This window comes from Phyllostomus discolor, chromosome X, assembly GCF_004126475.2.
Source record: "Phyllostomus discolor isolate MPI-MPIP mPhyDis1 chromosome X, mPhyDis1.pri.v3, whole genome shotgun sequence".
Taxonomy (NCBI): Eukaryota; Metazoa; Chordata; class Mammalia; order Chiroptera; family Phyllostomidae; genus Phyllostomus; species Phyllostomus discolor.
The window spans coordinates 32,017,498-32,044,577 of NC_050198.1; the positions used below are offsets into that span (position 1 = coordinate 32,017,498).

General features: G+C 46.1%; 1 protein-coding gene across 2 annotated transcripts; it reads right to left on the reverse strand.

The window, feature by feature from the left end:
* Window positions 1–10: 10 nt before the first annotated feature.
* Window positions 11–21,545, reverse strand: GRIPAP1 (GRIP1 associated protein 1). Of its 2 annotated transcripts, XM_028522383.2 has the most exons (26): window positions 21,453–21,545; window positions 19,129–19,195; window positions 18,950–19,011; window positions 17,817–17,843; window positions 16,859–16,966; window positions 13,943–14,093; window positions 12,932–13,116; window positions 12,689–12,736; window positions 11,794–11,825; window positions 11,638–11,685; window positions 11,399–11,498; window positions 9,835–9,912; window positions 9,554–9,646; window positions 8,636–8,770; window positions 7,778–7,873; window positions 7,299–7,511; window positions 7,053–7,166; window positions 6,203–6,280; window positions 6,009–6,104; window positions 5,827–5,883; window positions 5,620–5,719; window positions 3,917–4,047; window positions 2,692–2,814; window positions 2,472–2,565; window positions 1,449–1,603; window positions 11–572 (listed from the first exon to the last, which is right to left on the reverse strand). In XM_028522383.2, the coding sequence occupies exons 1-26, from the start codon at window positions 21,492–21,494 to the stop codon at window positions 480–482; spliced, it is 2,526 nt and encodes an 841-aa protein (XP_028378184.1). In that variant the 5' UTR covers window positions 21,495–21,545; the 3' UTR covers window positions 11–479. The 2 variants fall into 2 exon arrangements, 1 of the variants encoding a protein (XP_028378184.1); XR_003685234.2 differs by having other exon boundaries at window positions 1,449–2,565.
* Between the last annotated feature and the right edge of the window lie 5,535 nt (window positions 21,546–27,080).

Here is a 27,080-nt window from a genome sequence, read left to right on the forward strand (position 1 = left end):
AGTCAGTGGGTGGGCCCACCTGGCCAGATGATATTTTGGCTGCACAGCCTTTACACACACACACATTGCTAGAATGCTGAACACAGACCCACCCAATATCCCCAACCCCAAATGAAGGGTAGCCAGGCTTCCAGACATAAATTAAAATAAAATAAAATAAAATAAAATAAAATAAAATAAAATAAAAAAGAGTTGGTCTCTGGGAAGGAGAGCTCATGCAGAGATGAAGGCAACTGCCCCTGGGAATCAGGGCCAAGGAGGACCAGAAATCCCTGCCCTTCCCCTCAGGGTCCTCACTCCCCAGGGACCACTGCCCTAAGATAGGGTCACTAACAACCAGCCATCAGGCCTCCAACCCCTTTAATGTCCACTCTCCCAACTTATTTGATTTTGATGCCGGCCCCCATTTCCCCACTTCAGCCCAGGGGAATGGTGTTGTAGGGGTGGGTTGAGGAGGAACTGGGGCAGCCTGCAGGTCTTTAGCTGGCTTCTCCTGGTTGTGGGTCTGGGTCAGAGGACCCCACGCACTCCTTGCTGAGCCGCACAATTTCCTGGGACAGAACTTCCATGTCCTAAGAAACAAATAAATCATCAGAGGCCAGAGAAGGTAGAAGGGGAAGCTCCCCGACCAAGCCTGGGGTGTCCTTACTTCATTAATCAATACCCAACTAAATCTAGCCTGGGACAGGAAGGTGTTTAGAGAAGTTCACAAAGCCCCCAGCAGTGAGCTGGGCTCAGGAAAGGTGTATGTATGAGGGTATGGGAGCCTCTGGAGCTAGGGATATGGATATGGGAGTGGATCGCCTGCTATGCATGGTGCACACTGGAGGATAGGACCCCCTACACCCTGGTCACCTTCTCTTTAGTAAATGGTGAGTTTGCTTCTCAGAAGCAGGTGCCAGGTCTGCATTCCTTCTAACTCCTTCAGAAATGGGGGAAATATTTGAGTGCCAGGATGGACAAGTGGACATGTGGGTAGACACATGGGGGATCCATGGTAGGCAAACAGGTGGACAAATGAACTGTTCAGGGGACAGATGAAGGGCAACAGGTAGGCAGGTTGCTGGGTGGGTGGATAAAAGCTAGGATAAGGAGTGTGATTGATGAGTAGGTTTTAAGAAAGAGCAGTAGGTCAGGAAATGGGTAGAAAGACATGGGGCAGATGATTGGATGGGTGAGGGGCAGATGGACAAATAGTACGGTGGGTCAATGGAAGAGTTGGGTGACTGTATGTATGAATGGATGAGTGGATGGATGCAAGGACAAAGGGAAAAGTGAACCAAACTAACAACAGTAACTCAACTGAAGGATGGGAAGGTGAGAATGAAGGAATGGTTGGCGAATGAGGTGAGTAGATGGGGGAGACTGGCAGATGACCTAGGGCCTGTGTGGTGACTGGGGAGTTGGGTGGCTGCATGGACAGATGGGCACACTGGTAGGCTACTTGCCTTATGCAGGTGCATATTCTTGGTGAGCTGCTCCTCCAGCATGTTTTGCAGCTTCTTGTTCATCTCCCGAAGGTTCTCATCTCCTGGCTTCACTAGGTCTCTCAGGACACTGCCCAGCCCACTGCGGTCTGTGTGGCCTGCTGCCACGGACACATCTGCAAGGGCCCAGGCTGAGAGCTACCCCCTCAGTAGAATCAGAGGAGAAATAACCAGAGACAGAGCAGAAAAGAAGGAAACAGAGCGGAGGAGAAAAGTGGGGGATGGGCCATTTCATGTAAGGGGTAGAGGCTTAGCCATGTGAACCCTGGTTGTCACTTGTTAGCTGTGGAGCCCTGAGAAATGGGGATAATAACTAACTCATGGAGCTGGAAAAATGTATATGACTGCATGTGAAGAATAGCACACAGTCAGGTCTCAGCGCATGTCAGTTGGTATTATTCTGATCCATAGGGGAAAAAAGGGAGAGAAGGAGGTTTGAAAGAATGGAGCAAAAGAAACAAAGGTGGGGGGGGGAGGAAGAGAAGAGAGGAAGAGGAGAGAGGAGGGAGAAAAGTGAGGAAAAGAGAAGGACCCCAAAGGTATACACACACAGAGAAAGAAAATTTCTGAAAAAAATTTTAAAAAAAGAAAATTTCTTGAGATGGAACAATATAGACAGGAACACTGTGACAATATGAAGGGAAAATGGGGAAAAAAAAGAGATAAGGAGAAGAGATAAGAGGGAGAAAGACAAGGAAGTGACAAAGGGAGAAGAAAGGAGAAAGAAGGCAGAGAGACACACTAGAGAAAGTAGAGTGGAAAGATGACAGAGACCCAGAGAAGGGGAGGAACCAAGATAAGAGACAGAACAGAAAGACACACAAGTACAGGCCTGCCCTGGTATCCCTTCCGTCAGCTGTGGTCTTGTCAGTAGCTTTGCTGAGTTCCAAGAAAGAGGAGAAAAGCCTTGGCACTGGACAGTGGGGAAGGAGGGAGCAGGGGAGAGGTTGCATGAGTGGTGAGGGCTGGGGATGGGGCACTGACCGATTCGGCTGTCCATGACGTAGGTCTCAATGATGGCGCTCTTACGGCAGAGATCCTCTGCCATGGAGGCGCTGCTCACTTCCAGGTGCTTCACCTGTGGGGTGGCCCAGCCCACCTCAGACCCCTTGACTGCATATGTTTATACGAGGAGAGGCCAGCCAAACATCAACCACCCCTCCTTGACTTCCTGGCCATGTAGGGACAAGCAGGCAGACAGCACCTTCTCCTCCAGCATCCATTTCTCCTGCTGCATCTCTGCCAGGCGCTGAAAGAGCTCAGCCACTTCTTCATCTGACAGCTCTGCCGGCCTCGGGGGCTGTGCCTGAGGGCTGCTAGATAAGGACTGCAGGGAAGAGGAGGGGAGAGGCCACCCCCCGACTCAGTGCCTCAGCCCCAGACACAGTCAGGGTTAAGAAAGAGAATGAATTTCTCTTTTGGGGTGTTGGGGGGAGGGTAGGCTCTGCACCTAGGGCTGTAGTCAAGTCTTGGCACCCTCAGGCTTGATCCCCCTTTGTCTAAAGGGGGAGACAGGAACGACCATGTCATAGCCTTATGGAGAGGATGGAGAACCCATAGCACCTGTGACCTAAATTCCAGTTGACAGGAAAATTAGGGGAGAGAGGAACAAGCTAAATGATACCACTAGAAAGCCAGCAGGAAAATTCAAAAGGCGGAATACTTTCTGCAGGTCAATTGGGCTGGTCTCTTCTACAGGTTGTTGGTGTTTTGGAAAAAAAAAAAAAAAAAAGGACAACACTAGATTCAAGAGACTTAAGGGACCTAAAGCAACCAGATTCAACATGTGCTCTGAAACTGAATGCTGATTCATAGAAAACCAGCAACAAATGACATTTTGGGGCCAACTGGAGAAATCTCATTAAGATCAAAGTATTAGATGATATGAAAATTAACAAATTGGGAGGGTAGCGATCAGCTGAACAAAAACAGGTTACTTATAAGCTCATTTAGGATTACAAAAAGAAAAACAGGCCTGGAAGGGTATGAACTAAGGATATATAGTGGTAAGCTCCAGGTGAAAATGTGAATGCTTTGGGTTTTTTTTTTAATTGTGTGTTTTTAAAAATTTTCTATGATGCACACACATGGAATAATAAAAAAATTCTAAACAAAAGTAGCTGTCAAGGAAGCTGGTATGATAGACAACAATAGCAAGTGATAATCATGAGTTAGAAAAAAGGACTTCCTATAGGGATGATGCATCTACTAAAACCACTTATTTTATGGCACCAGGAAAGGCAGAATTAACCCACAGATGATGAAAAAGAGGGTTAGAGGGAATAATTTGCCCACCCCCTATTTAATGATCTGAAACAAAGCTGGTGAGCTTGGGGAAATGTTGACAAGGAAATGCATGTGCTGGGTCCAGAAGGAAAAATGAGGGCCCCAGAATTTGGGTAGGAGAGACTGGAGCTGTTGGCTCTTACCCTGGCTGGAATGCTTGAGCTCTCCTTCTCCCGCAAGATTTCCCGATAGCTGAAGGAGGAGACACTACTGCTGTCCCCAGTCTGGGTCCGGCTTGGTGAGTTCATCTCTGAGAGAACCAGCTCCTCAAGGCCTGGGCAGAGATGGAAGAGAAACCTGAGCTCGAATTCCCTAGGGTACCAGGGGAGTGACTGGCAGGAAGAGGCAGAAATAGATTTGACAGAGATGGAAAGAGGCAAAAAGACACTTGGGCACACAGGAGGATAGGGAGAGGCAGAATCAGAAAAGGGAGCTGCCTCTCTAAGCAAACCCACACACATCAGAAGAGAAACAAAGGTGAAGAAATGGAGGAAGAAATGAAATTCAAACAAAGGTGAATTTCATGAAGTGGACACACACGGACATAAAAGTGGCATACACACTCATAAGGGTACAAACAGCTGAAGAGGGCACAGGGGAACACCCACATGCAGAGATAAAATCGCAGAGCAACAAGACAGCAAGGTGGAACAGATGGGAAAGGAAGAGACCCTGGATAAGGACACGAGTTAGAGCAGAGACAGAGGAAAAGATGGTGCTAACTCTCGTAGTCAGTCACCTAAATCTGATTTAATCTAACAAAGAGAATGTATAGCAAACAATTTCAATGTTTGTTGATTCATACATTAATCTGTAACAAAACAGAAATCAAACTCTCCTTTTATAAAAATGGGTTACTTCAGAGACAGAGTGCCTTGGAGAGACATTGATCTAGCGAGAGATATATTCATTTTTGCCATATCGCTTAAAACATGGCCACTTGCTTTGGCCTCTGCTCCTGAAGCTGCTTTGGGGTATCAGGGTTGGGGGGCTGATGCCATTTCCTCAGGATCTCCTGCAAGAGCAGATTAGCTGCAAAGAGACAGGGAACAAGTTTTCTCTGAGCCTGTGATAATGGGAGATGTACCAGTCATTACTGCATCATCTTTATTTATTCAAACATAATGATAGGCCATTTCTTTCTTGGAAAAAAAAAGTCTGAAGCACCTTAACTTTTGTTGTTGTTGCATCACCTGGCATAAGTGGCAGAAATAACATGGACTTTAGCTGCATAATGATCATACCACAGTGTTGCTGCCTGATTGTAAGCCTGTCTCCCTAGCTCATCTTGGACTTCTTAGAGGACCAAGACATGGAGGCTTTCCCCTCAGGGACCCTGGAGTGTGGGGGCTCAGTCCATATTTATAGATGAGAGAATGGATATAAGACATTTAGAGACACTGGGTGAGGTGCAGGAGTGTGCACATGGTGGTTGTGGGGTAATGGACAGAGACAGACACAGAAAAAGACAGAAGAGAGACAGATATAGAGAAAGATAAAGGGAGAAAGAAAAGAAAAAGAAAGGCAGGAGGAGAAAAAGAGAACTAGGAAAAAAGCAGGGAGAGAAAGGTAGATACAGAGAGATGACATGAGCGGGCAGAGAGAGAGACAGAAACAGAAGAGACACAGCAAAAAGGAGAGAGAGAGACAGAAAGAGATAATGCAGAGAAAGACAAAAACAGAGGAAAGAGACAGATGCAGAGAAAAGGGAAAAGACAGATCAAGTTCAAGAGGGACAGAAGACACAGGAGAGCTGGTGGAGCGAGGTACAGGAAGCAGCTCTGGCCTTCAGGCCCAAGCCCTGCCTCTCTGGGTCTCAGCCTCCCTTGAGGTCTGGGTCCCTCACCAGAGCGGCTCTTGCTGTTGGTTAGGATGTCCTGCAGCCGCTCCTGCAGCTTATCCGCCCGTTTCCTCTCAAGGTGCAGCTGCCGCTTGAGATCCTTGAGCTTTGGGGGCACAGAGAGAAAGGTAGGGGCTGAGGCCCAGTGGAGCCACAGGTGGGGGAATTCAGGGCAGGACAAGGCTGTGCTGGGACACCACTTCCCCCTCGTACCGCGGCACTGCCTTTTTTCTCCAGGATGCGCTGCCCATCCACTGTGTCCTTCACTTCCTGTGTGATAGAGAAAGCATGGCTGATGGGTGCTAGAATGGCTGCATGCACTGTGCTCCCTCCCTGCCCCATTACTGCAAGCCGAGGCCTGGGCTGTGTCTGAGGACCACGGGACAAGCAGTAACCTGCTTCAGGCTGCTGATGGTCTTCAGGTGGCAGTCACGCTCCTCCCGGGCCTGCTGGAGCTGATCCAAAACACACTGTAGCTCCTCCTCCTTGCTCTGAAAAGCAGAAGGCAGCTTAGGCCTCAACTCCAGAGACAGTCCTTCTACCAGAGCCTCTCCCTCCCCGGAGATGGATGACACCATGCAATAGGCACCTTCAGCTCGTTAGTGTGCTGCTCCCGACACTGCTTCAGGGCTTCCTCTTGTTCCTGCTGCTGTTGCTGCAAAGATTCCTATAAGGCAAGTCCCAGGTCTCACCAAAACCCCCAGAGGATATCACACCCAGTGAGATGTGTGAGGGACTGCAGCATGGGGTTCCCAGGTGTGCAGAAAAGACACTCCTGCAGGGAACACTGCATGTCTTTTGGCAGTACACACAAGTGTCACATCTAGGGCTGTGTTGTCACATCCGAGACCAACATTTGCATTTACATTTCATTTAATAAAACATAATACAGCATTTACTGCAGGTGAGGAATGTTGTAAGGCTTTTACATATATTAACCAATTTTACATACCCCTCCACAATACCTAGACAATAAGTATTATTGTTATTCCTTTTTTACCAATGATGAAACAGGTGGCATAGAAGTCAGGAAACTTGGCTAAGGTCACACAGGACTCAAACCCAGGGATATGACTGGATCCAGCATCTGTGTTCTTCATGGCTCTGTGACACCACCTCCCATATATTGGATTATCATGAGTTTTCCAGAAAGTGGCAATAAATTCTTTGTTCAAACAAAATTAGGATATTACAATAATTTCCTGACAGAACTATAATTTCAGAAAGAAGAGGTGCCTTTTCAAATTTGCAGATCTGACATTCTGCCCTATTGATGGCCATCCCCTAGTCCCCTCCACAGGGCTGCTATTGAGCCAGGGAGGCTGTGGGGATACCCAAGTCCAGGGCATCTCAGAAAGTTCCAGGGCCTAACCACTCCTCGTTTCCTGGTTTGGCATGCCCCCTGATCAGCCTCTGAGACTCACCAGGCACCAACTCACCTCAGCCTCCTTCAAGCGCCGTTCAAACCAGCCCTTGGCTCCATCCATAGAGTGTACCTGAGCTTGAAGTTCTTCCACTGTGTGCTGGAGATTCTCTAGTTCCCGTGTTCGGGCCTGGGAGAGGACAGACTGTCATGGGCCAGACAGGTAGAGGAGCAGACACCTCACCTATGCCATGCCCTAGCCCATCAGCAGCGCTGTGCTCCTGTTTTAGAGGCCGAAGTGCATCATCATCTACCCACCCACCTTCTCCTCGCGGATCTGGGCACGGAGCTCCTCCTCCTGTCGCTTCTTGTCTTCATGCAGCTCACGGAGTTCCCGCTCATAGCGGGCACGCACTCCCAGCACCTCCTTTTCATGCCGAAGTCGGATAGCTCCTAGCTCCTCCTTGTGCTGGGACTTCTCCTGCAACGTCTCCATTGCTAGCTCATCCAGCATGGCCTTCCGCTTCTCAGCACTCTGGGGGCCAGGAAGTGGAGCAGGAGGATGTCAGTCAATGTCCTCCCTGAATAACAAAGAAGGCCTACAACCCTCTCCCCAGGTCCAAGGAATGAGCCAAACTCCACCTTCTCTCCATCCCCACAGAACTGGCTGTTAGTCACCCATCCTCATGGAACTGGTCACTTTGTGTCCCTTCCCTTTCCCGTGGGTTGGGCCACATCACCTGCTCCATCCCTGTGAACCAGGCCAATCCTTCCCCTTGCAACCTTCCCAGAGCTGCCCACCTTTCGAGCCTCTTGTAGTTCCTGGGTCAACTGTTCCTTCTCCTGCCCGATTTCTTGAAGTTGTTCCAGCAGCCGACTATTGGCTCGTAATGACTCCTAACGCGGGGACAAATGGAGTGAGTTTGATAAAGAGCCCCCGAGAGATGCTGGTCACATAGGACACTTCTGGTAGACCATTTCCCTAAACCCTGTAAAGTGGGTACTGCTCTCCATTTTGACATGAGAACGATGGCAGAGACTGCTAGCTGCTCTTCAGTATTCATTCTCCCTTTATTCTCTAGCAATAGACTTTGTGGTTGGGCACATAGCAGTCCTGCTGATGTTTCCCTGCCTCCCTCACAGTTAGGTGTAGCCGTGGAATTAAAAGTGGTGAGTATACTGTACACTGTTAAGGAAAGGGGCATGCTGGGCCTTCCTTCCTTTCAGATGAAACAAAAACATGATGGTAGGGGAGCTTGAGCAAGCATCTTGGATGCCAAGATAGTCTTGCGTCAAAGGTGGCCGAACAGCAATGTAGAAAGGGTCCCTGGGTCCCTGTCGATGAATCAGAAGCCAGCATCCCATACCTGGGCAACCTAGCTCAACTGTTACATGAGAGGGAACTAAGCTTTTATTCAGTAGAAACCACTATTATTCTACTGTCTATTATGGACTCAGAATGGCTCTTCTAACTAACTGAAGATGCTTAGTCTTAGAAATGAAATTACTTGGTCTAGGACACACATGTGCTAATACATTAGGGAGCCACACTGGACACCAGGTCTTCCTGACTGCACAATCCTCCCACTGCACCTCATTGCAAACTCCACTGCACCAGCACTAGGAACTAGGAGATAGGTCACAACCATTAAGTGTTACCTGAAGCTGGGAGTTGAGGTCATCTTTCTGTCCCATGAGGTCCTCATACTCAGTCTGCCGCTGCTGCAACTCAGCTGTCAGCTCAGCAGTCTGTTCCCGGAGCATATTCAGCTCTTGGGTCTTGGCTGTTTGGATCTAGAGAAAGTAGTGGTGATGGGAAGTGGAGTGAAAGAGGCCCCTGGGGGCCAGTCACAAGGTGTGAGCCTCCCAGTTCCAAAGAGACAGGGAGAGAAGTAGAAAGAGAGCCAGGAAGACAGAGGAAGAATTTCAAAGAGAAGAACAGTGGGAGAAAGATCAACAGGGGAATGGATAAATGTGCTACATTCACATAAGGGGATACTACACAGAGATAAAAGAACAAACCAGTGCTACATATAAATAAATGTCATAGATATAATGCTATAGGAAGGAAGCCAGACACAAAAAGGAAGCCAGATTCCATTTGCATGAAGGTAAAGGACAAATAAAACTAATCTATGTTGCTAGAGGTCAGAGGGGTGGTTATTTTTGGGGAAGTATTAATTAGGAAGGGGTAGAAGGGACCTCTGGGGTGCAGAAAATGCTCTGTCTTGACCTGGGTGGTAGCTACATGGAGAGAGAGAGAGAGACAGACAGACAGACAAATAGATAAGATAGACACACGTGCTTCACTGAGTGTACACTTAAGACTAGTCTACTTCTTGCACTTTATAGGAGAAGCAGGGATGGATACAAGAGAAGTAGGGACACAAGAGAAGCAGGGATGGTTGGCCAAAGAGAAGAAGGGTGGAAGCCAACAGAAAGCAGCTGAGAATAAAACCAAAACAGAGGTGGGAGAACAGTATGAGGTCAGGAATACACTGCTTCAACATGAATTAGAAGCAGAGGGAGAAGGGGAACTGGGGAGGGATCACCGAGGGCTCCCAAAGTGTCCTATACCTGCTCCAGGGCAGCCAGGCTAGTCCTCAAGGCATTGTTCTCAGCCAAAAGTCCTTCTACTTGTTCCTGTGCATCTGCACTCTGGATGGACACCTGGACCCACCCCCACAACAGGTGAGAGTGGGTCCAGAACAGGGGGACAGCCAAGAGACACACACTCATAAATGGAAACCACAACAAAGGAAAGCAGGACCCCTGGGGCCTGGCCTGCCTGTACAATACCCACTGGAACTGCCCCCACCCTTGACCCCCATATTCCTGAGCCCACCAGTATGATGTACCTGATCTTGCAGGGCTCGCAGAGCTGCTGCATGTTCCAGGCGTTCCCCTTGTCGCTGATCTCTCAGCTCTGCCAAGCTCTATAGGGACCAGGTCGGGAGAAGCCATTTGAGATCTCAGCTTCCCCTAGGGTACATAGAACTATACAGACTCCCTCTTTGACTACCTGACAGCATGCGCCTAGCACTTGGGGGTCTTGAGATACCCAGCCATCAGAGATTTCAGGTTCACCCAGACTCTAGTCATTACCCCCAGGGGCCTCAAGCACCCCTATATCCCAGTCCCAAGCATCTCAGAAAACACCCATGTTCCTGGTGATTTCAAACTCACTTAGCCCCCATCCATAGTAGACCTCACGCTCACCCAGACTCCAGTATCTAAACTGGAAGCCCTAGGATTCTCAGGCACAGTTAGTCCCCAGGGACTCCAGCTTCATACAGACTCCAGATCCCAACCTCAAGGGGTTTCAGACAAACTCAGCCCCCATATCCCTAGCTGCCAAGAGTCTCAGATCCATCCAAACTCATAGCCCAGACTCTAGAGGTCTCTAACTTAACTCATACAGTCTTCTAATTTCCAGCTTAAGGTGAGGTCTCAAGATTAAGAACACCCCCACCATCCTCCCTTCTTGTCCCCAGTCTCTGGAGATCTTGAGACCTAGCTAAATAAAGATCCAGCTTTACTCAGACTTCTTTCCATAGGTCCCAGGATCCTTAGACCTGCAAACCACCATATTCCCCAGTCCATAGGACTTCAGACTCACCTACTTTAGGGGGAAGCCTGGAGGCTCTGAAGTCACCTAATCCCCAACCCTCAGGAGTCTCAGACCCAACTAGACTTTTGCTTTAGTCTCTGGACATCTCACACTCACCAGTTTTGTATTCATAGGCCCCAAGGGTCTCATGACCACCCAGCACATGTGATCCAGCTTCCTAGGTGTCTCAGACCAATATCCTAAGGGTCTCAAATGCACTCAACCTCCAGGCCCAACTGTCTCATTCATGGAAGTCTTGCATCTACCCAGCCCCCATAGGTCTCAATGTCATCCACCCGCCCTGGCTGGTGTGGCTCAGTGGGTTGAGTACTCTGGTTGGAGGCATTCGAGAGGCAACCGATCAATGTTCCTCTTGCACACAGATGTTTCTCTCCCTTCCTTTCTCCCTCCCTTCCCCTCTCTAAAAAATAAATAAAAATTTTCAAAAGTCACCCAACCTCCAGGGAGTTTCAGACTCACTCCCATTCTTGGTCTCAGCCTCTAGTGACCACAGATTTTTCCAGACTCCTACTTATAATCCCTCAGAATTGCAGATTCATCCAAACTTGTGGCACACAGCCCCCAAGTCCTCAGTCCCTTGGGATCTCTGATTCATGTAGATTCCTAGCCTAACTCCAAGGGCTCTTGGGGCTCCCCAGTTCCCATTTTCCTAGCTCTTGTGAGCCAAAGTACCCATCCAGTCACTGTATTTCCAACACGAGAAATCTAAGACTGGTCTCCATAGTCTTCAGAGTGATTTGGACTCCCAGCCTTGGTCCCTATCCCAATGATCTCAGAATTCAGCCTCTCACCTGATTGGCAGCCTCCAGTTCCTGCTGCAGCTTCTGAGTTCTAGCCAACTGGGCTTTGAGATCAGCTTCCTTCCGCTGTTGTAACTCCTCAATCTTGTTCCTAAGGGTGATGTGGGGCAGCAGGGGTACATTGATCATGGCCTAAGGCCCAATCTCCCAGCTCTGCCCCTGAGGTCTTCAGTTAATTCTGTTGGGCACTGTCCCTGGAGTCCACCAATACTCTCAACCCTGGTAGTTACCGGCTGTCATTGAATAGTGTCTCCTTTTCTGTCTGCAGACGGCAAAAACTGGCCATAGAAAGACAGACATAGATGAGTCAATTCCATAAGTCAATCCTCTCCCTATTTCCACCAGATCCCTTCCCCCCACTTCTGGAAAAAATAATTTTTTTTTACCTTTCTTGTTTCTTTTTCAGTTTCTCAGAGAGCTGGGGAGGGTACAAACAAATGATAATGATCATAATATTAGTAAAGATAAAAATAAACTTAATATTTATAGACACTCTTAGTCTTTTTTGGAAACTGAATTTACTTATGTGATCTTGTGGAATCCTCAAGACAGTCCTGAGGAGTATTACTAGTCTTACAAGTGGAGAAACTGAGTCTCAAAAGGGTCTTTGGCTGTCCAGATGATCAGCAGCAACAATATGATCTCCATCCAGCTCCCTCAGGCTCCAAAGCCCAGCACTTATTTCCCCAACATATCAACCAATGGCTGCATAATAGAATGGCGAGGCTGGGAGGCCTGGAAAGGATCACAACTGCCATCCACAACACTGGGTCTCCAGTTCCTAAGATGTGAGTCTATAAATTCTTGGATGGATGGGTGGATGGATAGATGAATGGATAACAAGGAGAGCTTGGCGGACAAAAAAGAAAGGGATGGGGCCTACCAGGTGCAAGACATAGTGAAACCACATTCGTCAATTCCATAATGAAAGCAACTCTAAGCCCTGACAGGATAGCTCAGTTGGTTAGAGTGTCGTCCCCATACACCAAGGTTGCACATTTGATCTCCAATCACAACACACACAAGAATCAACCAATGAATGCATAAATAAGTGGAACAACAAATCAATGCCTCCCTCTCCCTCTTTCTCTAAAATCAATCAATAAATTCTTTTAAAAATTTTTAAAAAAGGAAAGCAACCCTGACACACAAGTGTCAGTACCTCCATTTCACAGATGACAAAACTGAGGTTATGACAGGGTGCTCAGCCAGCTTTGGCCTTGCTAGGGGAAGTATAGCAGGTAGATAAGGCAAAGGCCAGAAAAAGCTTGACAGTCCCACCTTAGCAAGTTCTTCCTGTAGTCTGGATGTTTCAGCTTGTTTCAAGCTCTACAGGGAAGGAAAATGGAGGGGGTTATTATGAGCAAGGAAAGAGGTAAGGCCTGTGCCTTCCCCTACTCTCCTGCCTCCCTAATCTACCAGCCCATGAGATGGTGATGTCACAAACATCTCCATGAGATCAAAGGCAGAGGTAAGGCATCTGCCTGCTACCTAGCACCCTAGCTCCAAGAAACCCAGATTCACCTCCAAGCCTTGTAGTTGTTCCCAGAGCAATTTCTTTTCCTCCTTCTCCATTTCCCACTTCAGCTCCACCTCTGCCAATGGCATGGGGGACAAGGTAGTGAGGGCTTGGCTCTCCAGGTGGTCCCCGTGGCCTTCACTGGCGGTTGGAGACTTCCTGGCTTCTTTTTCATAGCGTTCCTGCAGGGCTAGTGGGTAGAACAGAGATACGTGATGGATAAGGTGATCTCTGAAGATCCTTGCTATGTGTAAAATAGAGAGAGAATTGATCTTCAATTCCTCAGCAGAGACCCTGCCACAAATGACCACAAGCCTACAAAGTAAAGGTTCAGCCCCATCTACACAAATCACAAATCTTTTGAGCTTCACCAACCACTGAAATCCTATCTACCATAGATCAGACCAAACTGGCTTCCCAAGCTCTGCCAACAGCCCAGCCCTCCAAGGTCATGCCCACCATTCTCCACTGCCTACTTACAGCTGAATTCTTCCTATAACCTGTTCCCCAGCCACATTTTGTAGTCTGCCCCCTTATCACCAAACTACTACCCACTACCTCACAAGCCCCAGCTGTTCTCCGAAGTCCACACATCAGGATCTCCCCATGTTCTATCAAGTTTCCTCTCAGCTTTCATTTCAGACCCCACTGACAATCTAGGCTCAGAATCTTCCCAACGCTGCTTCATTCCCCTTCTCCATTTAGGAACATCTTTCTGATGTTCAATCTGCTAATCTGTAAAATATGCTAGGTACTAAATGAACTAAACGTAATGAACTAAACTCACAAAGATACCACCTCTTCTTCTACTAGTCTTCCAGGTGGTGGGCATCACTATACGTACTTTGTAATTGAGGAAGCTTAGGCCCAGAGGAGAAATGGCTTGTCCAAAGTCATGTGCTAGGGTTCATGGCAAGACCAAGGTGGATTCTGAAGCCTTTCTACCTTTCTCCAGAAGGAAAACACCTTACCCAAGCCCCAAGGCCCCATACCTTCCCAGGAGGGCCTCCACATACCTGCCACATTCTTCTGCAAGGCTGTGTTTTCCGCCTGCAGTCTCAGCAACTCTCCATCCACAATGCTCCCGGCTTGGGCAGCCCCTGCCCTGGAAGCCCCATCCTTCAACTGTTGGTTCTCCAGTTCCAGCTGTTCCATCTGGCTGCAGAGCTGAGCAGGGGAAGAGAGAGGTAGCAGAATGGCAGAGAATCATAGCACTACTTGCTGAAATGTATAAAGCACTTGGCCATGCACTTTACAATTCATTTAATTCCCGTAACATAGATGCCCTCATACTCATTATATCCCCACTTCACAGATAAGAACACTGAGGCACAGATGTTAAATGACTTCAAATTCACACATCTGTTAAGTGGCAATCACAGAAGTTTGAGCACACTGAGAACAATTTTCTGCTTGCCCACCCCAACCTCACAGTTGCAATCTAAGACCTCAGGCTCCACTGGAAGTTGCTGGTCCAAGATGTCAGCATCACGGAGAGCCCCACCTCCATCCCTCTTCTGTGGAGGGGTCTGTGTCTGGGAGCGTAGGCACCACAGACAGTTTTCAGGGCATTTCCAGGGCCAGTACTGCCTATAGCCCCATATCGTCAGCCCTTGGCTGTGGAGAGGTATACAATGCAAGTAAAACTAAGCCCGCCTCGTTATCAACTCCTGACTAAAATACAGTTCTCACAGCAGACCTTACAAGATCCTGTGTTCCATTTTCAGATGAGACTACTAAGACCCACAGAGAATTTTTATTTTATTGTTTGGGATATTTTCTATCCAGAATATTATTGCTTCAACCCAGTTCTTCACATGACTGGCTGCATCCTTCAGCGCTCTGCTCAAATGTCATCTTTCAAGTAGTATTCCCCAACACAGAAATTCCAGTACTCTCTAGCATAGTATTCTGTTCATTTCTTTTTTACCTAGCACTAATTGCAATTAAATTTAACTAATATGTATTTTGACTTCTTAAAGCTCTAAAAAATTCTGGATCATAAGTTCTGATGGATGATTACATTTTATTTTGTAACATAGGGGTCTTAAGTACAGAATCTGAAATCAGACTGCCTGAATGTAAATTTCTACTCTGCCATTTATTAGCTGTGTGACCTTGAGACAGACTACTTCATCTCTTGGGGGTTCAGTTTTCCTCAACTGTTAAACAGGGATACTAATAATATTTCATCAGCTTGTTGCAAGAATTAAATAATTGTATAATGTAAAGCACATCAAACAGGACCTGGCACACAGTTAACACTGTGTAACTGTCACCTATCAGTACTACTATTATTTGTTTACTATGTTATCATCTTTCTCGCCATCCTACCCCCAGAATGTAAGCTCTCCAACAGTGGGGACTGTTTTGTGCCTCTCCTAACTATTTCCATAACACAGAGCACACAGCAGGTGCTCAATAACTACTCATTGAAGGAAAAAGTGAGCTGAAATATCTTAGCAAATAAGCAGTGAAAGGAGGCAAGCCTTGAACTCAGGTCTCTCTGTGAGCACTTCCAGTTCCCAGAAGGAGGAGGAAGTAAATGTAAAGGAGGTTCTATACTTGGCCCAGGGCCTAGCCCAGGGCAGGTGCTAGGGAACATGAATTAGATTTATGGGAGAACACCTGCCCCTACCTCACCCTGTAAGAACCATGATACCACTGAGGCTAAAAGCAGGAAGCAATGAGAAGTGAGGTGATAATGTTGGCTGTATGTGGGCACCAGGGGCTCTGAAATATAGGGGGCAAGGACCCACTGGGAAATATTGTTTAAAGGAGTGATGTGGTAAGAGCTGCTGGTCAGGACACCCTTTAGGGCTTTGTCTAGTAGAAGCAGCTAAAAGTGAGGAGACCAGTGAGGAGGCTGTAGGAATAGAGCTGGTGAGAGATGGAAAGGGCAGAGGCAGGGCAGGGCCACAGGATGGATATAAAACTTTTAAATAGTCAAGAAATATTTTAGAGGGAAAATAATAAAAAGATACTAGTAGAAGCTAGCATCTACATAGCTGATACTATGTGCAAGTCTGTGTTCTTAGTGGTTTACCGATATTTACCCATTCAATCATCACAAAAGCCCTGCAAGGTACGTACTGTCGTTATCATCATTTCCGTTTTGAACATCTTGGGAACCAAAAAATAGGCAGGTCAAGCGACATGCTCAAGGTTGCAGTTAGTAAAAGAGCCAAGAGTTTAATCTAGTCCTCCTGGCTCTTAACTACTACTTACTAAATAACCTCTCCTGGTATTGTACCTGCTTAAAGGTTGTTTTTTGTTGTTGTTGTTGTTTTGTTTTTTAAGGTCTTAAGCACTACATTTCCATGTGGAGACTTGGAAACGCCATTTTATTGTCACAGGACTTTCTTCCTTAAGACATACTAAAAACTTAGAAAATCATTGAGCATGAATACAGAATAGAGGCTGGAAACAAAAGACCATGTCTCCAATTGCCCAGGAGATTCAGATATAGCCAGAACACTAAAAGCAGTGAGGAGATAGAATTATCCAACCCAGGATAAATTATGTAGAACTAGAACCTCAATTTCATGTCAGGAAGAAAGAGAAAAGGGAAGTAGCTTGAACATTCGTCCATCCCATGTTAAACATAAGAACTTTACCTAAAACCCATCAATATTCTGGGGCTCCATAACATCAGCCCCAAAATATACACAAGGAGATTAAAGCTCAGAGAAAAAGAATGACTTGGTCAGGAACCAGAGGACCTCAGGGCTTGGAGCCTTCTAATCCCAGCACAGTAGGGTAGCCCCATCTGTCAAACCACTGCCCCCTAGCAGACATCCAGGACCCTTTTCAGCACCATGGACAGTGATCCAGGGCCAGCCTCTGTTCAACCACCCTCAGCTACCCTCCTGCTTCAGCCCTGGTGACCCTCTACCCCTAAAATGCCCCTTGGCTATCCCAGGCACCAGCACCTTGCTGAACTCAGCCATAAGAGTGCTGTTCTGCAAGCGGAAGTCCTCCTCCTGGCTGTGCAGCTTTGCCTGCAGCATCTCATTTTCACTCAGCAGCCCCTCGACTTCCTGCAGTGGAAGACATGGGCCAGGTCTCCAACAGGGGCAGAAAGGATGTGAGATATGGCAAAGGAACACAGAGAGGGAGAAAATAACATGGGTGGGGAGAAAATAGAGTAGAGAGAATTAGACAAGTAAAATCAGGAGTAGAACAAGGAGAGAGAGATGCCAGGAGGGATAAAAGAGATGACAGGGAGGAAGAGAGACAGACATGAGGGGGGTACAGAGAAGATAAGATGGGGAGGGAGAGAGGGACATGAGGGGGAAAGAGTGGGAGGAAAGAGAGGGGTAGATAGAAATAGAGAAGATGGGAGGTAGAGAGAAATGGGGAAAAGGGTTAGATAGGGAAGAAGAAAAGGATGAAGAGGAAGAGAGGGAAAAAGGAAAGGTAGGAAGACAGATTGGATCAGAGAGACCAATAGATAGAGAAAGAACAGAGAGAGGAGAGAGGGGATCAGGGAAAGAAATGAGTGGGGAAGAGATAGAGGAACAAGGGAGAGAGAAACAAGGAGTCAGAAAGAGATAAAAAATGGAATTATGGCAGAGATAAATATAGGTTGGGGAGAGACAAAGAGAAGGTCGGGGAGAGAAACAAGAGTCAGAGAGAACAGGAAGACAGAGACAGGGAGTCAGAAGGATAAAGAGAAAGGGAGAAGGAAAGACACACAAACAGAGGCACAGAGAGAGATAAATGAACACAGGAAAACAAAGACAGACACAGAAACATGGCAGTGAGTAGACAGCCATGGTTGTTAAGTGCACACACAGGGAAAGGCCAGTACTAGGAGATCCCAGCATAGGGAAATATCCCCACTAAGACAATCTCCCAGACACATTCACCCACCATGGGTCCCCTTACCTGAGCTTTCTTGCTCTTGCTCAGTGCCTAAAGGTGAGGGGGGAGAGAGAGAGAAGGTGAACAGAAAGGAACAAGTGTCAAGAGAGGGCAATGATAATGGGGTGGGGGATGGGAGCACCTTTAACCACAGAACTTGCATGACAATTTGTAGCCCACAGGAATAATATAATGAGTGAGTGGCTTACATCCTTTCCTCTAAGCTCTTGAAGCTATTCATGGGTCTTAGTATTTAACCCAGGCTCAGGCATTTGGTTGTATTGCTACATCTGTCCAAACACATTTGTGTGGATCTCTGCCACACACCACAGAAACTGCTGTTCCTCTACTGAGCAGCTGAGGGCATTGTCAGGTGGGAATCAGCACCTTACCAAAGAGAAGTCCAGTTTCCCGACTGCCAGACTTTCTGCATTCTGTATTCCTTCATCTAACAAATATTTACGGAGCATACATTATATATAAAATTGTGCTATGTGTGGGGACAGAGGAGTAAAGAAAGAGACAAAGGAAGGCCTTAAATGTCTTGAGGGGCCACAGTAGCTTGTATCTTATCTTCAGAGGACTGGAAAGGTAGGTTCAGTCTCACTTTACCAACAGGACCAGGACAGGGATGGGAAATAGGAGCACAAGGCAGGACAGTGAGTGAAGAGGAGGCAGATTCAAGGTAGATTTACCACTAGATCTGATTCTTTTTTTTTTTAAATAATTTTTAAATTTATTTTTAGAGAGGGAAGGGAGAGAGAGAGAGAGAGAAACATCAATGTGCGGCTGCTGGGGGTTATGGCCTGCAACCCATGCATGTACCCTGGCTGGGAATCGAACCTGGGACACTTTGGTTCCCAGCCCGCACTCCATCTACTGAGCTACGCCAGCCAGGGCTTTAGATCTGATTCTTTAGTTAGATGGTAAGGAGTGAGAATAAGTTATTTAAATTAAAAATGAATTGAGTAAATTAAAGCTAATTGATAAATTAAGCAGAATTACATAAAATTAGGAAACTAAAGAGACTTCCATGAGAATTTCTTGAATGACAGAATATAACATTAGATCTGGTTCACAGTAGGTACTCATTGGACCAATGAATGACTCAAATGACTACAGGGAAGCATGGGTGAGTGAGTGGTGGAAGGAACTACCTTCTGAGCTTTGCTGAACTCCTTATCCAGGTAAGCAACCTTCTGTCGAAGACTGGTGAGTTCTGGTGTGGGGAAAGCATACAGTCTTAGCCTCAGTGGGTGGCTAGGAGGTAAATGGTCTTCCCACCAGGCCCCTGCCCCCCAAAGCCACCCCCATCTAATGAGACCCCCTGGCTCACCAACACCATTCTTGCGTAATTCATCTGAAAGCTGGTAGTTGTTTGTCCGCAGTTCCAGGAGCTGAGCCTTTGGGGGAAACAGGGAAAGGAAATAATTTGGTCAGGAAGGTGCCCTTATCCTTACCATGAAGGTACCAATTCCCTGAGCCCCACAGACCCTGCTGCCTTCCATGTGCCTCTTTAGTCACTCCTTAAGACCTGTGCATAGTGCATGCTGAATGGGCTTCCAGACTCTCAGCCCCAACCCCACCTTCTGCAGTGCTACTTATAATCACAGCCAGCCAAACCTCTCCATATCCCTGCTGCCCCCATTGCTTCTCTTCCAATCCACAATGCACTGACCTAGTCGGGCTCTTGCTTATGTGTGTTCTATGGCTCTCCATGCCCACAGGATAAAGTTCCTCCTCCTTCCCTGACTGGTGTGGCTCAGTTGGTTGGGCATTGTCCAGCAAAGTGAAAGGTCACTGGTTTGATTCCCAGTCAGGGCATATGCCTAGGCTGTGGGTTTGTTCCCCGGTGAGGGCACGTATGAGAGGTAATGGATCAGTGTTTCTCCATCACAATGATGTTTCTCTCCATTTCTTCCTCCCTTCCCTTCTCTCTCTAAAAAAAAGTCCCTCCCCCTCATCCTGGCTGACCTTGTCACACACTAAACACTGTTCTGTCTATCTTTCTGTCAGGGGTAAGTATTATCTATCCTCTTGGCCAGAGCAGGGTGTAGGGGCTTGCCTTCCTTCTTCTTTTACAATGGAAGAGGGCCTGGTAGTCTCCCGACCAATTTCACAGAGTAAAAGGGGGCTGCCTAGGGTCCCCACCCCCAAGGCTTCAAAATATGTCCAGTTCCCTTTTAATAATTGAGGAAAAGTTAAGTATGAACCTTGTCAAACAGCATACAGCTACCTACGAGCCCTGTAGAGCACTGATGCCTGTTCTTCCCAGAACCACTGTCCCTTACACTACCAGGACCTTGGCCTCGCATGGCGCCAGCCACCATCCCACTGGTGCTGTGCTAAAGGTCAGAGGGTTTGGCCTCTACAAAATCTTTCCTCTTCTGGACCCATTGGTCTGTCTCCCACAGTGCTAATCCAATTGTACACCCTTGGCACCCACCTAGAGTTCCTATGCATCAAAGTCTAATGTTTTCCCCCACTAATGGCCCAATGAAATCAATCTTCCTCACTCAGAGGTCCCCACCCCGCTCAGGATCTCCCCAGTCATGATCTAATGGGATGACCCTACATCCTTCTTCCTTGTCTTCCTTGTGGAAGAGTTTTTCTTCCACAAGGCTTTGGGTGGGCCAGTTGGATTACTCTTACTCACTCAGAACCCCCTGCACAAATTACAGGAGTCTTCCCCTTTCATGATCTCAACCTTTCACCCTCAGAGCCCTCACACACAGACAACTGGTTTCCCTCATTCAAAGACCAATGGATTACCTGTCCTCACTCAGAGTTCCTCCTCTTTTCCCATAGGACCCTACTCAGGGTTTTCCCTTTTCAGAGTCTCTCCATACACAAAATCCAATGGTCTTTCCCAGTAAGGAATTCTCTCAACAAGGGCCCACTTCTGGCCTTTCATCCCATCTCAGAGTCCCCACTCAAAAATAAAAATCAAGTGGTCAGAGTACCCAGTTAGGGTACTTCCCCAAAGCCCAGTAGTCTCCACTCCATGAGGTCCAAGGTATCACTCCTCTGGTCCTCTCTTATTTAGGGACTCCTTTCCCCAGGCCTAATCACCCCTAACCCAATCCAATGGTACTGTCCCCTCTTGGGATACATTGCCACCACTCCCACAGGATCTCCCTCTCCCAGGAACAATGACAACATGTGTGGACTTGCCCCATTCCTTGGCACAATGGTATCTCCCACAAAAATTTCCACCTCCCACCGGGTTATGGTATTGCCCTCTCAAGCTCCCCCTCCCCATGACGTAAATGACCCAACGCCCACTTCCTTCCTCTGCAAACAAAATGGTTTCTCCCTCTCTGGATCTCCTTTCCTCAAAGCCTAACGTTATCATCATCCACCCATGGTGTTCCCGGCACAAGCCCAAGTCTCATCCCCTTCAGGTCTGAATAAGTTATCTCTCATTCTAGGACTCTCTCCTCTGCCCACAAGGCTCGCAAAACTCAGCCCCTTAGAGCCCAATAGTATCTCGAAATTCAATAGTCTCACCACTCGGAACCTCAGTTTCCCTTCTCCAGATCAACCCCCTAGACTCAAGATCCATCCCAACCAACCCTGTCTCAGTGCCGGTGGCATGATCTCTCTGTATCCCGACCCTAGTAATCCATCCCGGTGGTCTTTCCCCCCGATGAGCTGCACCTGCATCCGCTGAAACTCCTCCTGAGACAGAGCTTGCGCCATGTTCCTCCCCCCCCACCCCCCGACAGTTTTCTGCGCAGACGCAGCGGGTTCTTCTGTCATTGTGAGGGTCGGACCAAACCACTGGCCATGAATACAGGGGGAGGAATCTATTCCGGAAGTTCAACGTTTCGGAGACAGAGAGAAAAGAATGAAACTGACAGGTCAGATGAATTTGAATTTAATATTTTACCAGAATGTAGGTCATCTGGTCTAACCTTTGAGCTCTCATAGAATATCCATTGTAACATGACACTATAGCATCCCTATGTCAGAGGTGGACTCGTCGGGGAGGAAGTGTTTGCCGACAGAAAATCATCCTTCCGTGGTTCTCCTTTAAAGAGAATGGTTGACTTAATAACCATAGAAATGAAAGCGGAAGCTCTGCGTTGGTCTTGTTCTTGCCTTCCCCAGTGTAACTCCAAACGGGGATCCCGCCTCCTTTGAAGCCTTTGGCCTTCTCTTCTCTCCTCTTTTCTCTTCTCTTTCTCTTCTCTTCTCTCTTTTTCTCTTTCCCCTTCTCCTTCTTCCTCTTCTTTTTTAAGATTTGATGTTGATTTTCTTAATATGATGACGTACATCATGTTAGGTAAAGGACCTAACCAATAAATTTAAATACCTGTGAGGAGCCCTGGCCGGGTGGATCATTTGGTTGGAATGTCGTCCTACACATCAACAGGTTGCAGGGTCCATCCCTGATTGGGACACATTCGGAAGGTAACCGATTGAAGTTTCTCCCTCCCTCCCTCTCTCTCAAAAATCAATAAAAATATTGGGTGAGGATTTAAAATAAAATAAAATACCTTAGAAGAAAGAGTGGCAGTAAATCAAATGAAAAACCTTCAGTAAAAAAAAAAAAAAGCAAAAACAAAACATTTCGCCCTGGCTGGTGTGCCTCAGTGGATTGAGCGCCCGCCTGCGAACCAAAGGGTCGCCTGTTTGATTTTCAGTCGGGGCACATGCCTGAGTTGCCGGCCAGGTCCCCAGTAGAGGGCGCGCGAGAGGCAACCACACACTGATGTTTCTCCCTTTCTCCCTCCCTTCCCCTCTATAAAAATAAATAAATAAAATATTTTAAAAACATTTCAACTAGTGTTATATAAAACCATAATAAAGTAGATATTTCATAGACTTACAAAACAAAACAAAAACAGGGTGGCAAAACACCAGGAACATTCCAATTTAAGTATTAAAGTGCATCATTAGCCTCTTGTGCTTTCTAGCCCTTCTCTGCAAACCCCTGCTAGCCAGTCATTTTTATTTGGGAAATAAAACAATTAGCCATGGCTGGTGTGGCTCATTGGACTGAGCGCCAGCCTGTGAACCAAAGGGTCCCCGGTTTGATTTCTAGTCAGGGCACATGCCTAGGTTTCGCCGCCAGGTCCCCAGTAGGGGGCGCTGAGAGGCAGCCATACATTGGTGTTTCTCTCCCTCTCTTCCTCCTTTCCCCTCTCTAAAAAAAAGTAAATAAAAAATTTTAAAAATTAGCATGGTTAGTGACAACATATCAGTACTGGAACATTTCCTATTTTATTTTTTTTGTGGGGGAGACTTAATTTTGATATAATTTTAAATGTACAGAAAAGCAAGAACAATACAAAGAAATTCTATGTACCCTTTACCCAGATTCGTCCATTGTTTACATTTTGACAACTTTGATGTACCATTCTCTCCATATATATAAAATTTATGAAACATTGACTTCAGCATCCATTGATGATTTCCTAACACCAATATTCCTTTGGTATTTATTAGCTGCTATTCTACTTGTAAGGAAGAGTTTTCTTTTCTCCCTCATTTATGTAAGTATTTATATCTGTATACTCATATTCTTATTTTATTCAATGAATTGTAATCAATCAATGACATTTCCGTTGATGCTCAAATTGTCCCAGATTTGGCCAGTGGGAGCTCCTTCAAGTTGAGTTTTGTGTCCCTTTGACTTGTTCCTATAATTTTTTCTCTGTCACTACAAAATGCTCCAGCCCTGGCTGGTGTGATTCAGTGGGCTGGGGTTGTCCCACAAGCTGAGGGGTGGTTGCCTGGGTTGCAGGGCCAGTCCCAGTTAGGGGGGTGTGAGAGGCAGCATGTCTATGTTTCTCATGCACATGGGTTTTCTGTCCCTTTCTTTCTCTCTTCCTTCCTTCTCTCTAAGGATAGATAAATAAAATCTTTTTAAACATTTTCCTCACATAGCCCTGGCTGGTATGGCTCAGTGGATGGAGTGCCGGCCTGCAAACCAAAGGGTCGCCAGTTCAATTCTGAGTTAGGGCACATTCCTGGGTTATGGGCCAGGTGCCCAGTTGGGGGCCCGTGTGAGAGGCAACCGCATATTGATGTTTCTCTCCCTCTCTTTCTCCCTCCCTTCCCCTCTTTCTAAAAATAAAAAAGTAAAATCTTTAAAACTTTTTTCCTCACATAGATTTTTTTTCACATTTTCTGTTAGGTTTCTTCTTAAGGTATACTCTCTTCTTTGTTACTATTATAAATAGGGGTTTCTCTATTATATCCTCTAACTAGTTTTTACTTGTATATATGAAGGCTGTTGATTCTCTATGTTAATTTTATGTATTTCCACTTTTCTGAATACTTTCCATATTAGAGTTGGTTTTATCATTGATTCTCTAGGGTTTGCCAGGTATAAAATCATATCATCTGAAAATAAATATCTTTATTCTTTTCTAATTCATGTGCCTCTAACTGATTTCTCCTGTCTGATTATCACTTTTCACTAATAGAAACTAGGGCTTCTTGTTGAAATCTGATTCCAGGGCTGGGATAGGGAAAGTACAAGATAATCTTGAGGCATTTTGTTTTACTATCCATTGAATGAATTTGATTTTAAAAAATCTAGAGGTCCAAACTGATCTAAGTAAATAAATGGAGGATGAAAGGAAGCTATCCTTACAGAAGAACACCAACTAATAAATATAGAAGGAATGATAGAATTAGAAAACCACTATTTAGCAACCACCTCTATAATAATTATTTCAAGAAAGAATCATCAATAGGTGCTAACACTAGTGGGTAAAAATGTTATGAAGAACACTATATTTACATAGTATCAAAGGGTCTCCTTGCAAATCACCTCTTAGTTATAATGGGACAAATGTGACTACACTGGAAAAATCTGAGGGGAACCCCATCTCTCAGAGTTCTCCAGGTCGCAGATGAAATGAGTTGGCCCGGACACAATACATCTGGGGGGAAGGGGGTGGCAATTCCCTCTAGTGGAAAATGCCCCGAGCCCTTCTCCAAAATGGCTTTAATTGGGATCTGTATATATAGGGGTATACAGCATGCATGCATAGCTTATCAATCTATGTCAAAAGGCTATAGTCATACAAAAACAGGTATTAACTATAGATAACCATTGAAGAAACAGAGATCTGCCTCAGGTCAGGGTCTGTTAGACATGCTGATGCCAGATGGCCAAGTTTCATGAGATAAGGAGTTCATTCCTTATGCTTTGAACTTAAACATCTGGTTTATATAAACAGGGCTATACAAAGCAAAGCAAGCTTCAAATGGAATGCATTCCTCAGGCCTGATTTCCCACAGGAACCCTCGGTGCTAATATCGGGTCATGCTTGCCTCCTGCATTCCCGGCATTTCAGTTGAGACTTATAGGCCTCTTTCAAGGCCTTGCTTGGGTGGGGCTACAGTCTCCGATACCACACAAAATGGTCCCCAACAAAAACCCAGTGGACACCACCTTAACCAAGTGGACAGCATTAACATCAACAATATGGGAACAAACCGGTACTTCCAGCTTCTTGATGTGATGTACTGACAAAGACACATCACTTCTGTGGTGTTTCTGCCGAAAATTCATAACCTGAATCTAATTATCAGAAAATATCAGGCAAATCCAAGGTGAGGGAGAATTTACAAAATAAAAAGTTTTGTGCTCTTCAGAAACTTCAAGGTCAACAACAACGACAACAACAACAAAAGAAAAAGTGTGGAAGTGATCAGTTTCAAAAAGATTGAAGGAACATGACAGCTAAATGCAACACGTGATCCTGGATTTAATCCTGTACCAGAGACAAAGTTTTTTTATTTATTATAAAGGATGTCAGTGGGATAATTAAACTTTGAATGTGTGTAAAAGAGATAATAGTGTTGTATTAGTATTAATTTCCTGATTTTGATAATGATACTGTCATTATATAAGAGAATGCCTTTCTCTTGCAGGTTTTTGTACAGAAAAGAGTTAACATAGTAGGCCTGAGATTGCCTAGCCTTATAGAGGCTTGATTGCAAGGTTAGCCCTTGACTAGCATTTGGAAACTTGGCTGGTAAACAATTCCTTACATTGATATAAAATCTTTTCTAAATTATAAGAATGGTTCACTAGGCCTAACCTGTTTGTACAAAAAATGTTATTTATGCTGAGCACCTGCATTCCTTCAGAGAGTCTGGAATTTTGGTACATGCTACATGGAAGGTTACTCGTGACCAGGTCCCAGTGAAAACATTGGGTACTGAGTCTCTAATGAGCTTCCCTGATCGACAGCACATCACATGTGTTGTCACAACTCTTTGCTGCAGGAATTAAATGCCTCTTGTGTAGCTCCACTGGGAGAAGACTCTTGGAAGCTTGTGCCTGCTTTCCTCCAGATTTTGTCCCTTGTGCCTGTTCCCTTTGCTCAAGGGAGATGGACAGAATAAAGAATATGTACATGGATTTCTCCAGATTCCACCTATGTCCTTTTTTTCCCCTGTTGATGCTATCATGTGTATGTCCTTTCACTGAGAAATTTTAGCTGAATGCAACTATATGCTGAATCCTATAAGTCCTACTGTGACAGGACATAGCCGAGCAGTAGCCATTCTTAAGTAGGAGCTGACCAGCAGCCATTCTCAGACAGCATCCTTTCCCAGATAAGCAGTTATCTCAAGGTTGTATGCTAACCTTCGTTTTCTGCTTCTGTATGCCCGCTTTCAGCAGCTGCATTCCCCCTCCTCCTCCTTTCGCCTTTGTAACAAGAATATAAGCTAGCCCCAGCCTAGGCTCGGTGCCCAGAATTTGGAATCTCTCCTCTGGGTCCGCATGCGTGAATAAAACTCCCCTTCGCAAACCCCGAAGCATTTGAGTTGTCTTTTCTGTAACACTACTACTGAATCACCAAACCCAGGCATTGTCTTGGGGTGGGGGGGAGAGAGAGAGGATCCCAGAGAGATGCAGAGAGACAGAGAAAGAGACAGAGACAGAATGGGAAAGGAAATGTGGCGAAATGTTAACATAAGGAGCATCTGAATGAAGGGTATGTAAGAATTGTTATTGTGCAACTTTTCTGTGTCTGAAATTAGTCAAAAATAAAAATTTAAAAATGGAAAACAAAACCAAATTTGTACACTGTGTGGGCTCCTTGATCATTACTAGAAGTCTATCTGCCTCTAGACCTTGTCAATGAACAGATACATGCACATTCACACATAGAGTTCTCTTTCTTCTTTTAAAAAACAAGATTTGATTTATTTATTTTAGAGAGAAGGGAAGGAAGGGAGAAAGAGAAGAAGAGAAACACTTGTGCAAGAAATATACAGATGTCCCTGGCTGGCATAGCTCAGTGGATTGAGTGC

Excerpts from the sequence above, each read along its gene's own strand:
- GRIPAP1 (XM_028522383.2), bottom strand. The coding sequence starts at position 21,494 with ATGGCGCAAGCTCTGTCTCAGGAGGAGTTTCAGCGGATGCAG. Across the intron at positions 19,012-19,128 it reads ATTACGCAAGAATGGTGTTG|AACTCACCAGTCTTCGACAG; the intron begins GTGAGCCAGGGG and ends TCCCCACACCAG. Across the intron at positions 5,884-6,008 it reads CCATCAGCAGCCTGAAGCAG|GAAGTGAAGGACACAGTGGA; the intron begins GTTACTGCTTGT and ends TCTATCACACAG.